General features: G+C 38.0%; 1 protein-coding gene across 1 annotated transcript; it reads right to left on the reverse strand.

Annotated features, from left to right (window-relative positions):
- Window positions 1-4352: 4352 nt before the first annotated feature.
- Window positions 4353-14356, reverse strand: LOC109049980 (dnaJ homolog subfamily C member 8-like). The gene is made up of 9 exons (XM_042776130.1): window positions 14209-14356; window positions 13545-13646; window positions 13338-13394; window positions 7336-7402; window positions 7103-7197; window positions 6945-7016; window positions 4898-4989; window positions 4741-4816; window positions 4353-4656 (listed from the first exon to the last, which is right to left on the reverse strand). The coding sequence occupies exons 1-9, from the start codon at window positions 14260-14262 to the stop codon at window positions 4534-4536; spliced, it is 738 nt and encodes a 245-aa protein (XP_042632064.1). The 5' UTR covers window positions 14263-14356; the 3' UTR covers window positions 4353-4533.
- Between the last annotated feature and the right edge of the window lie 611 nt (window positions 14357-14967).

The following is a 14967-nucleotide window of genomic DNA, read 5'->3' on the forward strand; positions in this document are numbered from 1 at the left end:
TCGTGAACCTCAAACTCAGAGCAGACACACTGAGACTCGCAGAGAATCCCAGGTTCAGGACGTCATGTGCTTGTTAGACAGTCCTGTGTGTGTAAAGCCAGAGTCAGGAGCGCGTGGCAGTTTGTTCTGGAGGTCTTTCCACTCAGAGGGACTCTAAAGACACACGCGCACACCCACACAACACCCACACACACACACACACACACGCACACACAGACACACACACACACTCAGTCACAACACTGACACACACACACACACCCACACTCCACACACACACACGCACAACACACACACACTCTCACACACGCACACACACACACCAACACAGACACCGACACACACACACACACAAACACAACACACACACACACACACTCACTCACAAACTGACACCCACCACACACCACACTCTCACACCCACACACTCACCACACACGCACACACACTCTCACAACACACACACACCACACTCGCTCACACTCACACACCTGACACACACAAACACACATCACACCACTCTCACAAACACACACACACACACACACACACACAACAACTCACACCCTGAACACACACACACACCACACACACACACACACACACACTGACCACCCACACTCACACACTTGGACACACAACACAACACTCACACACACAAACCACAAACACAGCACAACTCACACATCTGACACACACACACACACCCACAAACCACACACCATACCACAACACACACTCTCAAACACACACACACTCACCACACTACTCACAAACTGCACACACACACACACCACACACACACACACCACATAAGGTCACGTGTAATTAGTGAGGTATGGATGTATGGATATCCTGATGAAGTCCTGAAGGACTTGCATGTGAGGCCACACTTTAACTTGTACACATCTTGATTGCTTGCACCAAAATGGTGACTCCATATTTAAATCTACTTAACTACCTTAAAACACGATGTACTTTTCATCTCTAAATCTCAACAAATCAACCACATTTTTAGAAACTAGAATTGCTTAATATTTTTTTTCTGAAGACACATCAAACTATTACATGTCAGAGAAGTAGATTACTGGAGTAACCAACCCACTTAGTTTGTGAAATGGAGGTCAAAAATGAGAATTCACCTGAGATTCAGAGCCAGACTACAGGAGGGGAACAGGACTATATTTGTGATTTGGCTGTAAAAACACATTTTGTTATGTACAGCTAACAGGGAGCTCCAGTAAGCACCTGTTGCATCTCCAAACTAAGATTTTACAATCTACATATTACATTTACATATATCATACACCTTATGTGTTTTTTTTGTGTTTTTTTTTTTCTAGGATCTGAAACGTCTAAATGTCTAGTTTCTTTTTAACTAAATAACGATGAGTTTTTTGTTATTTTGCATGTTTATGAAAGTAAAGAATCTGTTTTTGAAGTCCAGCGGTTACAAGCCACAGAGTCCTCTCGTAAACCGAAGTACAGCCAAAGCTCGTGCAGGTCAGGGTTCTCCCTCAGAGGAAAACTATTATAAGAGAACTTAACCCAAGACATGTGGTTTAAAAAAAAACAAACAAATCTGGATCAGATATTACAAGACAGTTCCTTCAACGAGACCTGCCCCAGAGGACCGACCCCCTGCCAAGTCATTGCATTACTGTGCGGGTTTCATTATTACTTCCCATTTAAAAACTTTTTCTCTCATAGTTTCTCTTCAATTTTTTCTTTCTCTATTTTTTCTCTTAAAAATCTTTTTATCTCCTTTTAAAATTTTTTTATCTAATTTTTTTTCTTTTAATTTTTCTTTTAAATATTTCTTTCAAGTTAATTTTTTTATAATTTTTGTTAAAATCTCTCTAAAGAAAACTTTTTTCTAATTCTCTCTCAAAATTTTTTTCCTTCATTTTTTTCTTTCAGATTTTTTTTTTTCTCCTCCAAAATTCATTTTTTTCTCACTTCTCTTCACCCCGGAATTTTTTCTCTTCAAACATTTTTTTCTTTAAAAAAAAAACAAAAAAAATTTTTCATCAGAAATTTTTTTCTCTTAAACTTTCATTTCTTTGTTCAAAAGAAAAGAAAAAGAAAATGATCAAACTTCTCTCATCCGAATGAGGCGCGCAGGAGAGAGAGAAAGATGACAGTGCACTGTGTTCTCCACAGCTCGTGATCACTGGATTAATGTGTCTGCTGGAGAATTCATGTAAACATGACACAAGTTTTGTATATAAAACTCAAGACCAAAGTCTTCCATTTATAAAGGTGTGTTATGGTGAATCAAGCAGTTTAAATGTTATTCTGTGTGCTGTATTTCTCGTACAGCACACAATACTTGCTCGAGGTGTTTATGATATATTAGGTGTAATAATAATAATAATCCGCTGTTTTCAGCACCAGAGATACAGTCGTGTGTGTGTGTGTGTTTGTGTGTGTGTGTGTGTGTGTGTCCGTGTGTGTGTGTTTGTGTGTGTGACAGCGACACCTGCAGGACGAGCAGCACGTGACGTCACAGCGCCACCGTCAGACGCTGATGAGGTCACTTCCTCAGAGATGATTCCGTTTCCGTGTTTAAGATTTTATTCTCCAGATATTTTCATGCTGATTATTTGTACAGCACTGATGAGCTCATTTCTGTTCCAGTTGTGAAACACAGTCTGTGACCTGTCATCCATCGCCATAACTTCTCTATATTGTTTTAAAACAACATTCATACATTCTAAATTATTTTTAATGTATTTCCAAAAAATAATAATAATAATTTACACAAGCACGGGGTTATTATAGGTTAATAAAACAAAAAGAAGCATTAATAAAAAAAAATAAAAAAAACCCCATTAAAATTATATTTATATTAAAACATTAAAATGAAATATAACACTGACAAAAAGTTTTTACATTTAGATTTTTTTTTTCTCTCCAAAAAAATGACTCTCTTTGTCCTCGTTTTTTTTTTTCAAAAAAATTGTGTTCTCTCTGTGCAAAGGAGTGAGTGTGTGATTGTGTGTCTGTGAGAGAGAGTGATTGTGTGTGTGTGTGGTGTAGTGGTGTGTGTGTGTGTGAGAGAGAGTGAGTGAGTGTGTGTGTGTGTGTGTGAGAGAGAGAGTGAGTGTGTGTGTGTGAGAGAGAGACACCTGTGTGTGTGTGTGTGTGTGTGTGTGTGTGAGAGAGAGTGAGTGAGTGTGTGTGTGTGTACAAATGAGGAGCATCACAAAAAGTTTTACATTTAGATTTTTTTTTTCAGATAAAAAATGCATTACTTTTAAAACGGTAACTGATAATAAATAAATACAGTACAGGTCAAAAGTTTGGAAACATTAATATTTTTAATGTTTTTGAAAGAAGTCTGTTTTGATTATGAAGGATGGAATCAGTGTCTTCTGCTCATCAAGGCTGCATTTATTTGATCAAAATAGGTTTGGAATCAAAATAATTGTTTTTTAAATTTATTATACTTTAAATTATCATTTATTTCTGTGATGCAAAGCTGAATTTTTAGGATCATGATCACATGATCCTTTAGAAATCATTCTAATATGATGATTCATTATCAAAGTTGGAACACAGTTCTGCTGCTTAACTATTTTTTCAGAACATGATACTTTTTTAGGATACTTTGATGAATAAAAAGTAAACAAAAAAAGAAGCTATGTTTTTAAAATATAAATATTTTGTAATAACAATATACACTACTGGTCAGTAATTTGGGGTCAGTCATTTTTTTTAAATAAAATCAATACTTTTATTCAGCAAGGATGTGTTAAAATTGATAAAAAGTGATAGTAAAGAAAATATATTATTAGAATTATATATTATTAGAATTTTTTATTTGAATAAATGCAGTTCTTTTTAACCTTTCTTCATCAAATATATTAAGACAGCAGAACTGTTGTTCCAACACTCATAAATAAATCAGAATATTAGAATGATTTCTAAATGATCATGTGATAGACTGGATGTTACATGTGACACTGAAGGCTGGAGTAATGATGCTGAAAATTCAGCTTTGCATCAAAGGAATAAATTATTTTTTAAAGTATATTCAAATAGAAAAACTATTAATTAAGTTGTAATAATATATCACAATATTACTGTTTTTTCTGTATTTTTGATCAAATAAATGCAGGCTTGATGAGCAGAAGAGACTTCTTTCAAAAACATTAAAAATAGTAATGTTTCCAAACTCTTGACCTGTACTGTATATAAAACCTATTTCAGCTAGTTGTCAAGGGAACTGAACCAGAATGAAATGATATATTGCAAAAACAAAAATAAATATAGAGATTAAATGATATTTTTGCTGTAATTTTGTTTTTATATGAATAAAAATTCTCTCAATGAAACTATAAGACTGATGAAGCATCAAGTCCAGATTTAATATGAAAACTCTTCTCACAAACAAACAGCTGAATAACATGAAACTCATACAGTCAGACAAAACCCAGGTTTAATTGTGTACAATATAAAAACTACAACATAATATCCACAAACGAACGTTTATTTGCAGAAGGAAGCCCGTCTGAGGACAGGAGCGCCTCACTCGCGCTGCTCCATCTTGACTTTGGGCGGCTTGAGGAACGTGCGGTTCTTCTCTTTCTTCTTAGTCTTGCCTTTGGACTGGAAGCTCCTCCAGCTGTCCACGCGTCCGTCACGCGTCTCCTGCACACACACACACACACACACGTGATGAGACGCAGCGTCTCACACACACACACACACACTCGGAGCGTCTCTCTCTCTCACCTCGAAGTTCTTCTGCCACTCTCGCTCTCTCTTGGCGCGCTCCTGCGTCTCGATCTCTTCCTCTCGCTGTCTCTTCCTGCAATCAGAGGACGCTCCTTCACACCTGTTTCCACGTCACATGATCACAGACGTCACACGCGTGTGTGTGTGTGTTTACCGTTCATGCATCTCCTTGGTTTCCCGCTCTTTCCTCTTGATCTCCAGCTCGGCGAAGAGCTTCATGGTCTGTTTATAAACCGCCTGCCGGAACTACACACACACACACACACACACACACACACACACACACACACACACACGCCATCAGAACCATGAGATTTTATACGTTTAGAATTTACACACTTTTCTCAACTGATTCTCTCAAACTTTCATTAAGAATTTTCAGTTTCTAAAGCAGTCATTTGAATTTGAGGGGTAAATGTGTTCAGTTTACATGAAATACTCCGTAAACATTCAAACATGTGGAGGATGATTCATAATTCCAGTCAGGATTTAGACCGTATCATAGTACTGAGACTGCTCTTCTTAGAGTTACAAATGACCTGCTCTTATCATCTGATCGTGGTTGTATCTCTCTATTAGTGCTATTGGATCTTAGTGCTGCGTTCGACACTATTGACCACACATTCTTTTTGCATAGACTAGAACACTTTGTTGGCATTAATGGAAGTGCATTAGCATGGTTTAAATCGTACTTATATGACCACCATCAATTCATAGCAGTGAATGAAGAGATATCATATTGATCACAAGTGCAGTATGGAGTACCTCAAGGCTCAGTACTAGGGCCATTACTCTTTACGCTTTACATGTTACCCTTGGGAGATATCATCAGGAAACACGTGTTAGCTTTCACTGTTATGCTGATGATAATCAGCTCTGTATTTCATCGCGGGCCGGCGAAACATACCAATTTGAAAAACTAACGAGATGCATAGTCGATATAAAAAACTGGAAGACCAGTAATTTATTACTGCTAAATTCTGAAAAAACAGAGGTGTTAATTATAGGACCTAAAAATTTTGCATGTAATAACCTAGAACGCTGTTTTAAGACTTGATGGCTGCTCTGTCATTCTTCGTCATCAGTTAGGAACCTAGGGTGTGCTATTTGATGCAACCTTTTCCTTAGAAAGCCACGTTTCTAGCATTTGTAAAACTGCATTTTTCCATCTCAAAAATATATCTAAATTACGACCTATGCTCTCAATGTCAAATGCAGAAATGTTAATCCATGCGTACTATTTAAACTGAACCGAGCTGAATGATGACATCACTGAATTCAATGATGAACTGCCTTTAACTAAAAATTTTGTGTTTACTGTTGTCCTTTTGCATTATTGACGCACTATTTTTTCTATTTAATAGTGCTCTGACACACTCTGTATTGTTAAAACCACTGTATAAATAAAGCTGACTTGACTAAAGTTTGCTGTTTGTAAGAAAAAAAAACTCTTTAAAGAAAAGGATTGAGATTGAAATCTACTGCCGCAAATACACTACCAGTCAAAGGCTTTTGAACAGTAAGATTTTTAATGTTTTTTAAAGAAGTCTCTTCTGCTCATCAAAGATGCATTTATTTGATCAAAAATACAGGAAAGATTGTGAAATATTATTCTAATGTAAAACAGCTGTTTTCTGTGTGAATCTCTGTTAAAGTGTAATTTATTTCTGTGATGTGCAGCTGTATTTTCAGCATCATTACTCCAGTCTTCAGTGTCACATGATCTTCAGAAATCATTCTAATATGATGATTTGCTGCTCAAGAAACATTTCTGATTATTATCAATGTTGAACACAGTTGTGCTGCACAATATTTTTGTGGAAACTGTGATACGTTTTATTTTTCAGGATTCACAGATGAATAGAAAGTTCAAAAGTACAGCATTTATCTGAAATAGAAATCTTGTGTAACATTATGAATGTCTTTATCATCAATTTAAAGCTTTCTTGCTAAATAAAAGTATTAATTTCTATAATTTTTGATCAAATAAATGCCGTCTTTATGAGCAGAAGAGGCTTCTATAAAAACATTAAAATTCTTACCGTTCAAAAACTTTTGACCGGCAGTGTATATAAAGTGCAATAAAAAGCAGCGCTAAGGAAAGGAAACAGAGCAGAAACAGAGCGGCGCTCGGAAACCTGTGAAGTCTGTCTGAACTCCTGACCTTCACTTCAAGCGTCAATCATCTGATGTGAACGTACCACTTCCGGGTCGTCTTCCTCCACGACGGTGGGCTTCCCGTCCTTCTTCAGCTGCTTCCTCTTCTGGCTCATCTGTGAGAGGTCAGAGGTCAGAGGTCAGGCTGGGTTTAGTGTGAAGCGCTGCAGAAACACAGCTGACAGCAGAACCAGCAGCTCACCGTGTGCTCCACGTACTCCTTCCCCGCGTGGATCACGTCCAGCGCCTTCTTCTTATGGTCCGGCTCCAGCAGCATCTTATAGGCCTTATCGACCGCTGCGCACACACACACACACACAAGCTCTCCGGATCCACCACCAACACACACACACACACACAACACACAGAGTCACAGAGTCAGAGCGGTATAGAGATCTTAAGAAGTTCAGCAGCTTCACAGAGGCTGCGGCTCACCTTCAAACGCCAGCTGGGCTCGATCCACGTCATCCTGGTTCTTGTCTGGATGGACGAGGATGGACAGCTGAAGAGAGCGAGAGAGAGCGAGAGAGAGAGAGGATTAAGACACTTTTATTTTAACAACAATTATAAACAAACATGTTTGTTCAACACAATATGATGATGACAATCATTCATCATCACAACAAATCAATATAAATAACCATTAAAATTTCAACACCAATTCATCTTCATAAACTGTACATAAGACATGGTTTATCCCCCAAATATCCATAAACGCCCAACCAATTTATAGTACGCATATTCCACTCTAGGACGAGAACCCACTAGGCCCAAAAACATGAAAATTGGATTTACTGCACCTTGTCCTAATATCTTATTTTTTCGAGTTTAATTTTGCATTACCAAAAAGGAAATTAAGTAAAACCAAAACATTCTTTTGCGCAACAGTGTACTTTGGACCAAAAATGAACAACTGAAAAGAAAAAGTTTCACCCAAAGATGTAACCCACTCTGTTAACAAGGAAAACAAATCCATCAACCTTGTACACTGCAGGAACAAATGAAAGACAGATTCAGTCTCTACACAAAAAGGACAACCCACACTAACACTAGGATCAAGATGCACCACATGTCTGTTAGCAGCTATACATCCATGTACAATCCTCCACTGGAGGTCACCAGTCCGCTGGTCAATCGGACGTTTGTACAGGATACGGCAACTACCTTTAGGGGAAGAGTCAATACCAAAAACCTCTGTCCATTTCGTCGAAAGAACCCCACTCAAAGATTACCAAAATTAGACACCTTTACACAGGTAACATAAAGGGCCTTCTTTCCCACTGACTCAAATCCATCCATTTGTGGAGTTCTGAAAGACAGTAAACCTTTCCTCTGCTCCTGCCAGTCCCCCACCGCAGCTCTTACAGTCAGAGAGGGGAAACAATACTTACATCCACTTCTCCATTCATCTATTATAGCTGGATTGTCCAGGAAAGAACGATAGTTAAAGTCCAGTTCTCCAATCACCTCTGTGATGAGCTTTTGTAATACTCTTGTTGACTTAACTCCAGCTTTCCTGCCCAAGGTTTCCAAACTGGTGTGTAGTAAATGCCCCAGCTTTGTGCACCCAGCAGACAGTAAACGTGCACGCAGACAGGCTGAATGTAGAAGTCTCGAAGGCAGGAAAGAGTTAAGAAACAATGGCTCTCTCCAACAGCCACATCCCTGCAGGTACTTCAGGTGATCTTGAAAATGCAAAAACTTTCCAGGCTTCCAGAACAGATTTGTAGAAAGGAGTCAGATCTGTAAACTCATTCTCTTCTAGCTTCATCAGAAACAAATGCTTATCCAGTCCCATTCCACCAGCTCTTCTCAAAAGTACCACTGCGGTGTTAAACCAAGCACTATCATTGTTGTCTAATAGTCTCTGGGCAGCTTGTAAACGAAAAGTCATTAGTCTAGACCTGATATCCACCAAACTGTGGCCTCCTTCTTGTATCGGAAGAAACAGTACAGAGGAACGCACCCAACGTTGTCCGGACCAGAAAAAGTTCACCAACTTTCTTTGTACTTCTTGCACTAGTCCAGCTGGTGGTTGTAACACATTAAATCTGTGCCACAATGTGGAAGCAACCAAGTTATTGACAATCAAGTCTCTCCCCCTGTAGGATAGTTTGGGTAGCAGCCAATTCCAGTGAGACAACCGGGTGCATACTTTCTCCATAACACCCTCCCAATTTAACTTCTGAAAGTCATTTGAATCAAAATGAACTCCCAAGATTTTTAACCCTGCTTTACCCCAATTAAGCTTTCCTGGCAGTGATGGCAAACAATGTAGAGGATCTTGACCTGCCCAAAAAGCCTTACTTTTGGCCCAATTTACCTTTGCTGATGAAGCCTTCTCATACAGATGAAGGACTTCAGACAGAGCAGTAATATCTTGCCCACCACTAACCAACACAGTCACATCATCAGCATAAGCAGTAATAGAGACATTTGTGTTCTGAATCACATTTGGTATTGAGAACCCACATAAAATCTTTCTTAGATTAAACAGTAGAGGTTCAATAGCAATACTGTACAACAAACCAGACAGCGGGCAACCTTGTCGTATTCCTCTTTGAACAGAAATTGGTTTACTCAAACCACCCCCAACTTTTCCATGCACGAAGCACCAGCATAAAGAGTTGTATCCAATTTAAAAAGCTTTCCCTTTTTTTCCCCCAAAACCAAAAACTTTAAGTAAGTTGAATAAGTAACTGTGATCTACCCGATCAAAAGCTTTTTCCTGATCTAGGGCAACCAATCCAATGTTTTACAAATATCTAAAATATCTCTTACTTAAAACAAATGATCCATTATTGACCTATTTGGTATGCAATATGTCTGATTTTTATTCACTATTGTATGTACGTATTTCTTTAACCTATTGGCAAGACATTTTGACAAGATCTTATATTCTGTGGTCAGTAAGACAACAGGCCTCCAGTTCTTTAACAAAGACAGATCTCCCTTTTTAGGAAGCAAAGAAAGAACAGCACGGCGACATGTGACAGGCAAAAATCCATCTTCAAAACATTCTAGAGCTGAAACAACTAATCGATTTAATCGATTAAAATCGATTATTAAAATAGTTGTCAACTAATTTAGTAATCGATTCGTTGCTAAATAATTTTTATTTTGCCGTAAGCGGCTCATTTCGTGCATATTTTAAAATCTGCGGTGACCAAAGTGTGGCAGTAATGAGCCACCGGAGGTTTTCCCAGCCAGTACAGCAGGAGAAGTAGCGACTAGCCAATAGCTGGCCTCGTTTTTATGTCACGTGCTTCCCGCACAGCGTCTCTGCAGCATTCAGCGTGATGGTGAGGCAGGGCGGCAGTGGAGTAAGCTCGAGAAGAAAAGAAAAGAATAGATTAAAAAGCGGAAGATAAAACTAATCGGACGAAGTCATCCAAAATAGTGGGAGCACTTTACTTTGAGCCTTCAAAAAAGAAGAGTAACCTGTAAACTGCGGCTGGTTTCTGCGGGGCAGGAAACATATCCTCTAAAAAGAGCAAGCCTAAGCCCTGAACATTTGGACATGTTGACCTTTTTTTCAGCCTGCAATGCAAAGTTTTTTTCTCAAATAATGAGTGAATCGTGTTTCTGCCTCATTTCCCCCACAGGTAGTCGAATTCCTGTCAGTTCATGCATAAGCTGTTTTGTTAACATTTTTTATCGCTTTATTACATTTTTGAATTTTGCACTGTTTAAAGGACCACTACATATTTAAATCCGATGAAAATCACAGTGTGCAGACTTTTTATTTGTGCAGATTCTGCAGTACAAATGTTGTTTGCAAATGTTTAGTCGTAAAAGCTGATAACATTGCTTTTTTAACATTAACTTTTAAAGCTTTGTCGTTTACGACCAGTTCATAATTTTGTTATGCATAATTATTATTGATTGATGGGGGTTAGTTTTTTATTTTATTTTATTTGAAACTTTTTTTCTAAGTATTCACTGCACTTTTTTACACAGCAGGTTTTTTGTGTGTGTCCAATTTTTTTCTGGACAACCTTCTGACGGTTTTAACTTAAATTTTACTTTAAAATGCGAGTTCCATTCAGGTTTCATGCCATTGGCACTTTATTCGAAGGATTGTTTACAATTTCACAGCATAAGCTATAAAGCTGTTTCCCAGGTATAAGCTGTGTGTTTACAGGAAAAAATAATAAAATGCAATTTACTGAAAATATGTTCTGAAAGATTCCTTAATAAGCTTTGTTCGGGATGTTAAAGTACTTTAGGAGCCCTAAGGACTGCCGTGGTGAAAACATTCTTTTGAAATCTCCTTGTGAAAATTTGCTAGAGTATGTATGGGTCAGTGTTTTGATTGCAGAAGAGGTTTCGACAAAGGATAACTAAGCCTAATAAAACAAACTCCAGGTATGTTTTTGATGAGGATATGACAATGCAAATTGTTAAAATCTCTAAAAAGTCTATGTTGAATGATAAAGACCCTTTGTTAATAATTTACTTACTTGGGAAAAAAATGGGCAAAACTAAAATATAAGTACATAAACCGATTCATCGATTAATCGTAAAAATAATCGACCGATTAATCGATTATCAAAATAATCGTTAGTTGCAGCCCTAAAACATTCACAGAAAACCTCATAGAGATCAACACCAATAAGGTCCCAAAAGTGTTTACAGAACTCTGATGTCGACCCATCAACACCAGGGGAACGCCCCGAGCCGAGTTGTGTAGCAGCAGAGGAAAGTTCCTCAAACATTAAAAAAGAGTCCAAGGCAGTCTTAGAATCAGAGTCCAATTTAGGAAGGCCTTTAAATAACTGTTCAGCACAGTCCAAATCACAATGTTCTGCAGTATATAGACAGGAATAAAAATCCACTGCATGATGACGCATTTCTGCAATATCAGTGGTGACCCTTCCATCAGGCAGACGCAGGCAGACCATTTGTTTATGCTGTGCTACTGAACGTTACAAGTTAAAAAAAAAATATGCACTTGGGGCATCCATCTCATTCACTGCAATAAAACGAGACCTCACCAAGGCTCCTTTCACCCTTTCATTTAAAAAGGACCCCAACTCACTCTTTTTTGTTGTAAACAAACAGTAAGACAAACCAAGATCATGTCTATCCAACAAGTCTTTCTCTATTGAATCTATAAATCTGAATAGCTTTCTTTATCATATTTGTGGAATTAACTGTATATTCCTGACAAAACATTTGTATTTGTGTTTTTCCAATTTCCCTCCATTGTCTTAATTTTTTAAAAGTATGTTTTTGTTTTTTTTCCCAACATTCCCAGAAACCTTCAAAATGTTTTACAGAAGTTAACATCTTGTAATAATTTGGCATTAAAGTGCCAATATGCAGATTTCCTTGAAGACTTGGATAACACCAGTGACATTAAAACCATATGATGGTCTGGAAACCCCACTGGAAAAAAAGAGCACTCAACAACCCGATTACTCGAACATTTTGATATATAATTCTGTCCAAACGGGCAGCACTCACTCTATCATCAGATACTTTTAACCAAGTATATTGTCTGGCAGTATTATGTTTAATCCTCCACATATCTAACCAGTTCAGCTTCTTTTACTATTTTAGACAAGTACATGGAAGATTGCATATGAGGTTCCTCAGAAGTTCGATCAATGGTAAAATTTTCTGTGCAATTCCAGTCTCCCCCAACTATCACATTATCATTACTGTGACACGGTTTCAATATTCCACTTAAAATTTTAAAAAATGTAATTCTCTCATGTCCCACATTTGGTACATACACATTTATGAAAAAAAAAAGAAAATCTTCAATTTCAGCCTTCACTAAGACAAGACGCCCTTTTATAACTTCTTCAGAACTTAAAATATTAACTCTAGTTTCTGGAGAAAAAAAGAATCGAATGCACTAAGATTTGTCCCATGACTAAGTATCTGTTGCCCCTTCCAGCACATTTTCCAATCGGCGTCATTATCTACATCACTATGAGTTTCCTGAAGCACTACAACATTTAGTCTTTTTAGCTGTATGCTTTCTAATAGCAAATCACGTTTATATCTATCCCTCCCACCATTAACATTAATGGAGCCCACCCTCAAATTATCCATACATGTATTTAAAAGGAGAAAAGACAGACATAACAGAAGAAGAAAAGAAAGAAAAAGAAACCCATGTGATGCATTCCTGATCAGTTTAAGAACTTTTTTTCCTTTCCTTCCTACATTTTCATTTTCAAAAATTAACCGCTTTCCAAAAAAATAAACTGTCAGAACATGCAAAAGAGAAAAAAAAGAAAGACAAGAAAAAAAAAAAAAAAAAAAGTTTTGCAGATCAGTTCTCACTCAACACCACTCTCACCCCAAAAACTCCCAGCATGCACAGAGAGAGAGAGAGAGAGAGAGAGGGAGAGAGAGAGAGGGGCGTGAGACACTCAGACTCTCTCTGAATCACACTCACTCACAGAGAGATGAAGATATACCTGTCTGAAACGCTTCTTCAGCTCCTCGTCTGTGGCGTCAGGATCGATCTGAAGAACCTGCAGCGATCACACACACACACACACACAAAAAAAAAAAAGATCGGAGAGAAGCTTTTGTGAGTTCTTCTTTATTTATTGTTTTTTTTTTAAAGCTAAATTGTGTTTCTTTCTAGAGCACAGCACCCTCAGACTCAGACTCAGACTGACCTCGAAGGGGTTGAGGTTGAAGTACGAGGCTCCTGGTCGCAGTAATCTGTCGATCTGCTGTTTGGAGGTCAGCACAGAGTCTCTCTTCTCGATCTGCTTCACCTGAGGAATGAGACACAGCCCGATCACATCATATATCACACACACACACTGATCAGGAGGATCTCCTGCCCATCAAGCCTGCTTTAATCCCACCAGAAAAAAACTATAATACTGAGAAACGTATTTTTACTATGTGAAATAACAGTGTTCTATATTAATATACATTAAACTGTAATGTATTTCTGTGATGCGCAGCTGTATTTTCAGCATCATTACTCCAGTCTTCAGTGTCACATGATCTTCAGAAATCATTCTAATATGATGATTTGCTGCTCAAGAAACATTTCTGATTATTATCAGTGTTGAACACAGTTGTGCTGCACTGAGACTGTCTTCACTAAACTCATTGATTAGTGTGATGAGGGAGATTAATGATGAAAACACCGAGAGACTGTCACAGAAGCAGAACACTCACTCAGCAGGTGGTGACTGATGCTGCTGTCTATCTAGGGCTCAGTGGGATTGACACACAGCCCGCGTGCGCCTCTCCTCTGCTGTCTGTACTCGCTTTTGTGTATATATGTGTGAGAGTGTGAGAGTGTGTGTTGTTTTGCAGTCTAACCTCTGTGTAGAAGGTCTGAAACGCTTCATCGCCGCCGCTGCCGCCCGCCGCCATCTTGCCACTGAACCGTCGGCGGAAGTCACGTGACACGACAAAATAAAAGTCTTCGGCCTCAAAAACTGTAGCGCAGCTAAACCGCAACACTCTTGCTCAGTATGTTTGTCTTGTTTTACAGTACAAATACCTAAATATCCTCAAAGTCCGCCTGAAATCAAAATTGACTTTATTTACTTTACTAGCGCACATTGCTAGTACTGATGTTAACAATTAATCCGTGCAAATTTATCCGCTGAAAAAAATTGTTTATCTTCGATATCTTTATTCAAAATCTAAACATTTAGTTTCCGCTCTAGAATGGCATTTCTTTTCTGATGACGTCAGTTTGACGGTTTGGGCAGAATATCTTTAAACACCCCTCCAGCCGTTAGATTGCTATGAGTGAGCGACAGAGGGGAGGAGCCCAAACATAAAACCACGCCCTCTATTCAATACTCCCTTTCAGGTGGAAATACGTCACTGGGGTCAGAAAAAAATCAATTAATTCAATAGGAAACAAGAAAATTTCTCTGACCCCCATTAGCAGTTTTTTTTTCTTAAGTTTTTAAACAATTTTCAGAAAACAAGACTTAAAGGAACATTCCACTATTTTTGAAAATAGGCTCATTTTATTGATCTTATAAATGAAGCAAAGGGGAATAGTAGAGAAGTATGGCAGTATATCAACAGAATACGAAAGAAAAATAATAATAAAAACGATAA

Source organism: Cyprinus carpio, chromosome A19, assembly GCF_018340385.1.
Source record: "Cyprinus carpio isolate SPL01 chromosome A19, ASM1834038v1, whole genome shotgun sequence".
Lineage (NCBI taxonomy): Eukaryota > Metazoa > Chordata > Actinopteri > Cypriniformes > Cyprinidae > Cyprinus > Cyprinus carpio.

Bases quoted from the DNA above. Each gene is read 5' to 3' on its own strand.
- LOC109049980 (XM_042776130.1), bottom strand. From the start codon at position 14,262: ATGGCGGCGGGCGGCAGCGGCGGCGATGAAGCGTTTCAGACCTTCTAC. The intron at 7,403-13,337 runs GTATATCTTCAT...CGCTCTCTTCAG, and splicing joins TGAAGAAGCGTTTCAGACAG to CTGTCCATCCTCGTCCATCC. The intron at 4,817-4,897 runs GTAAACACACAC...CTCTGATTGCAG, and splicing joins ACCAAGGAGATGCATGAACG to GAAGAGACAGCGAGAGGAAG.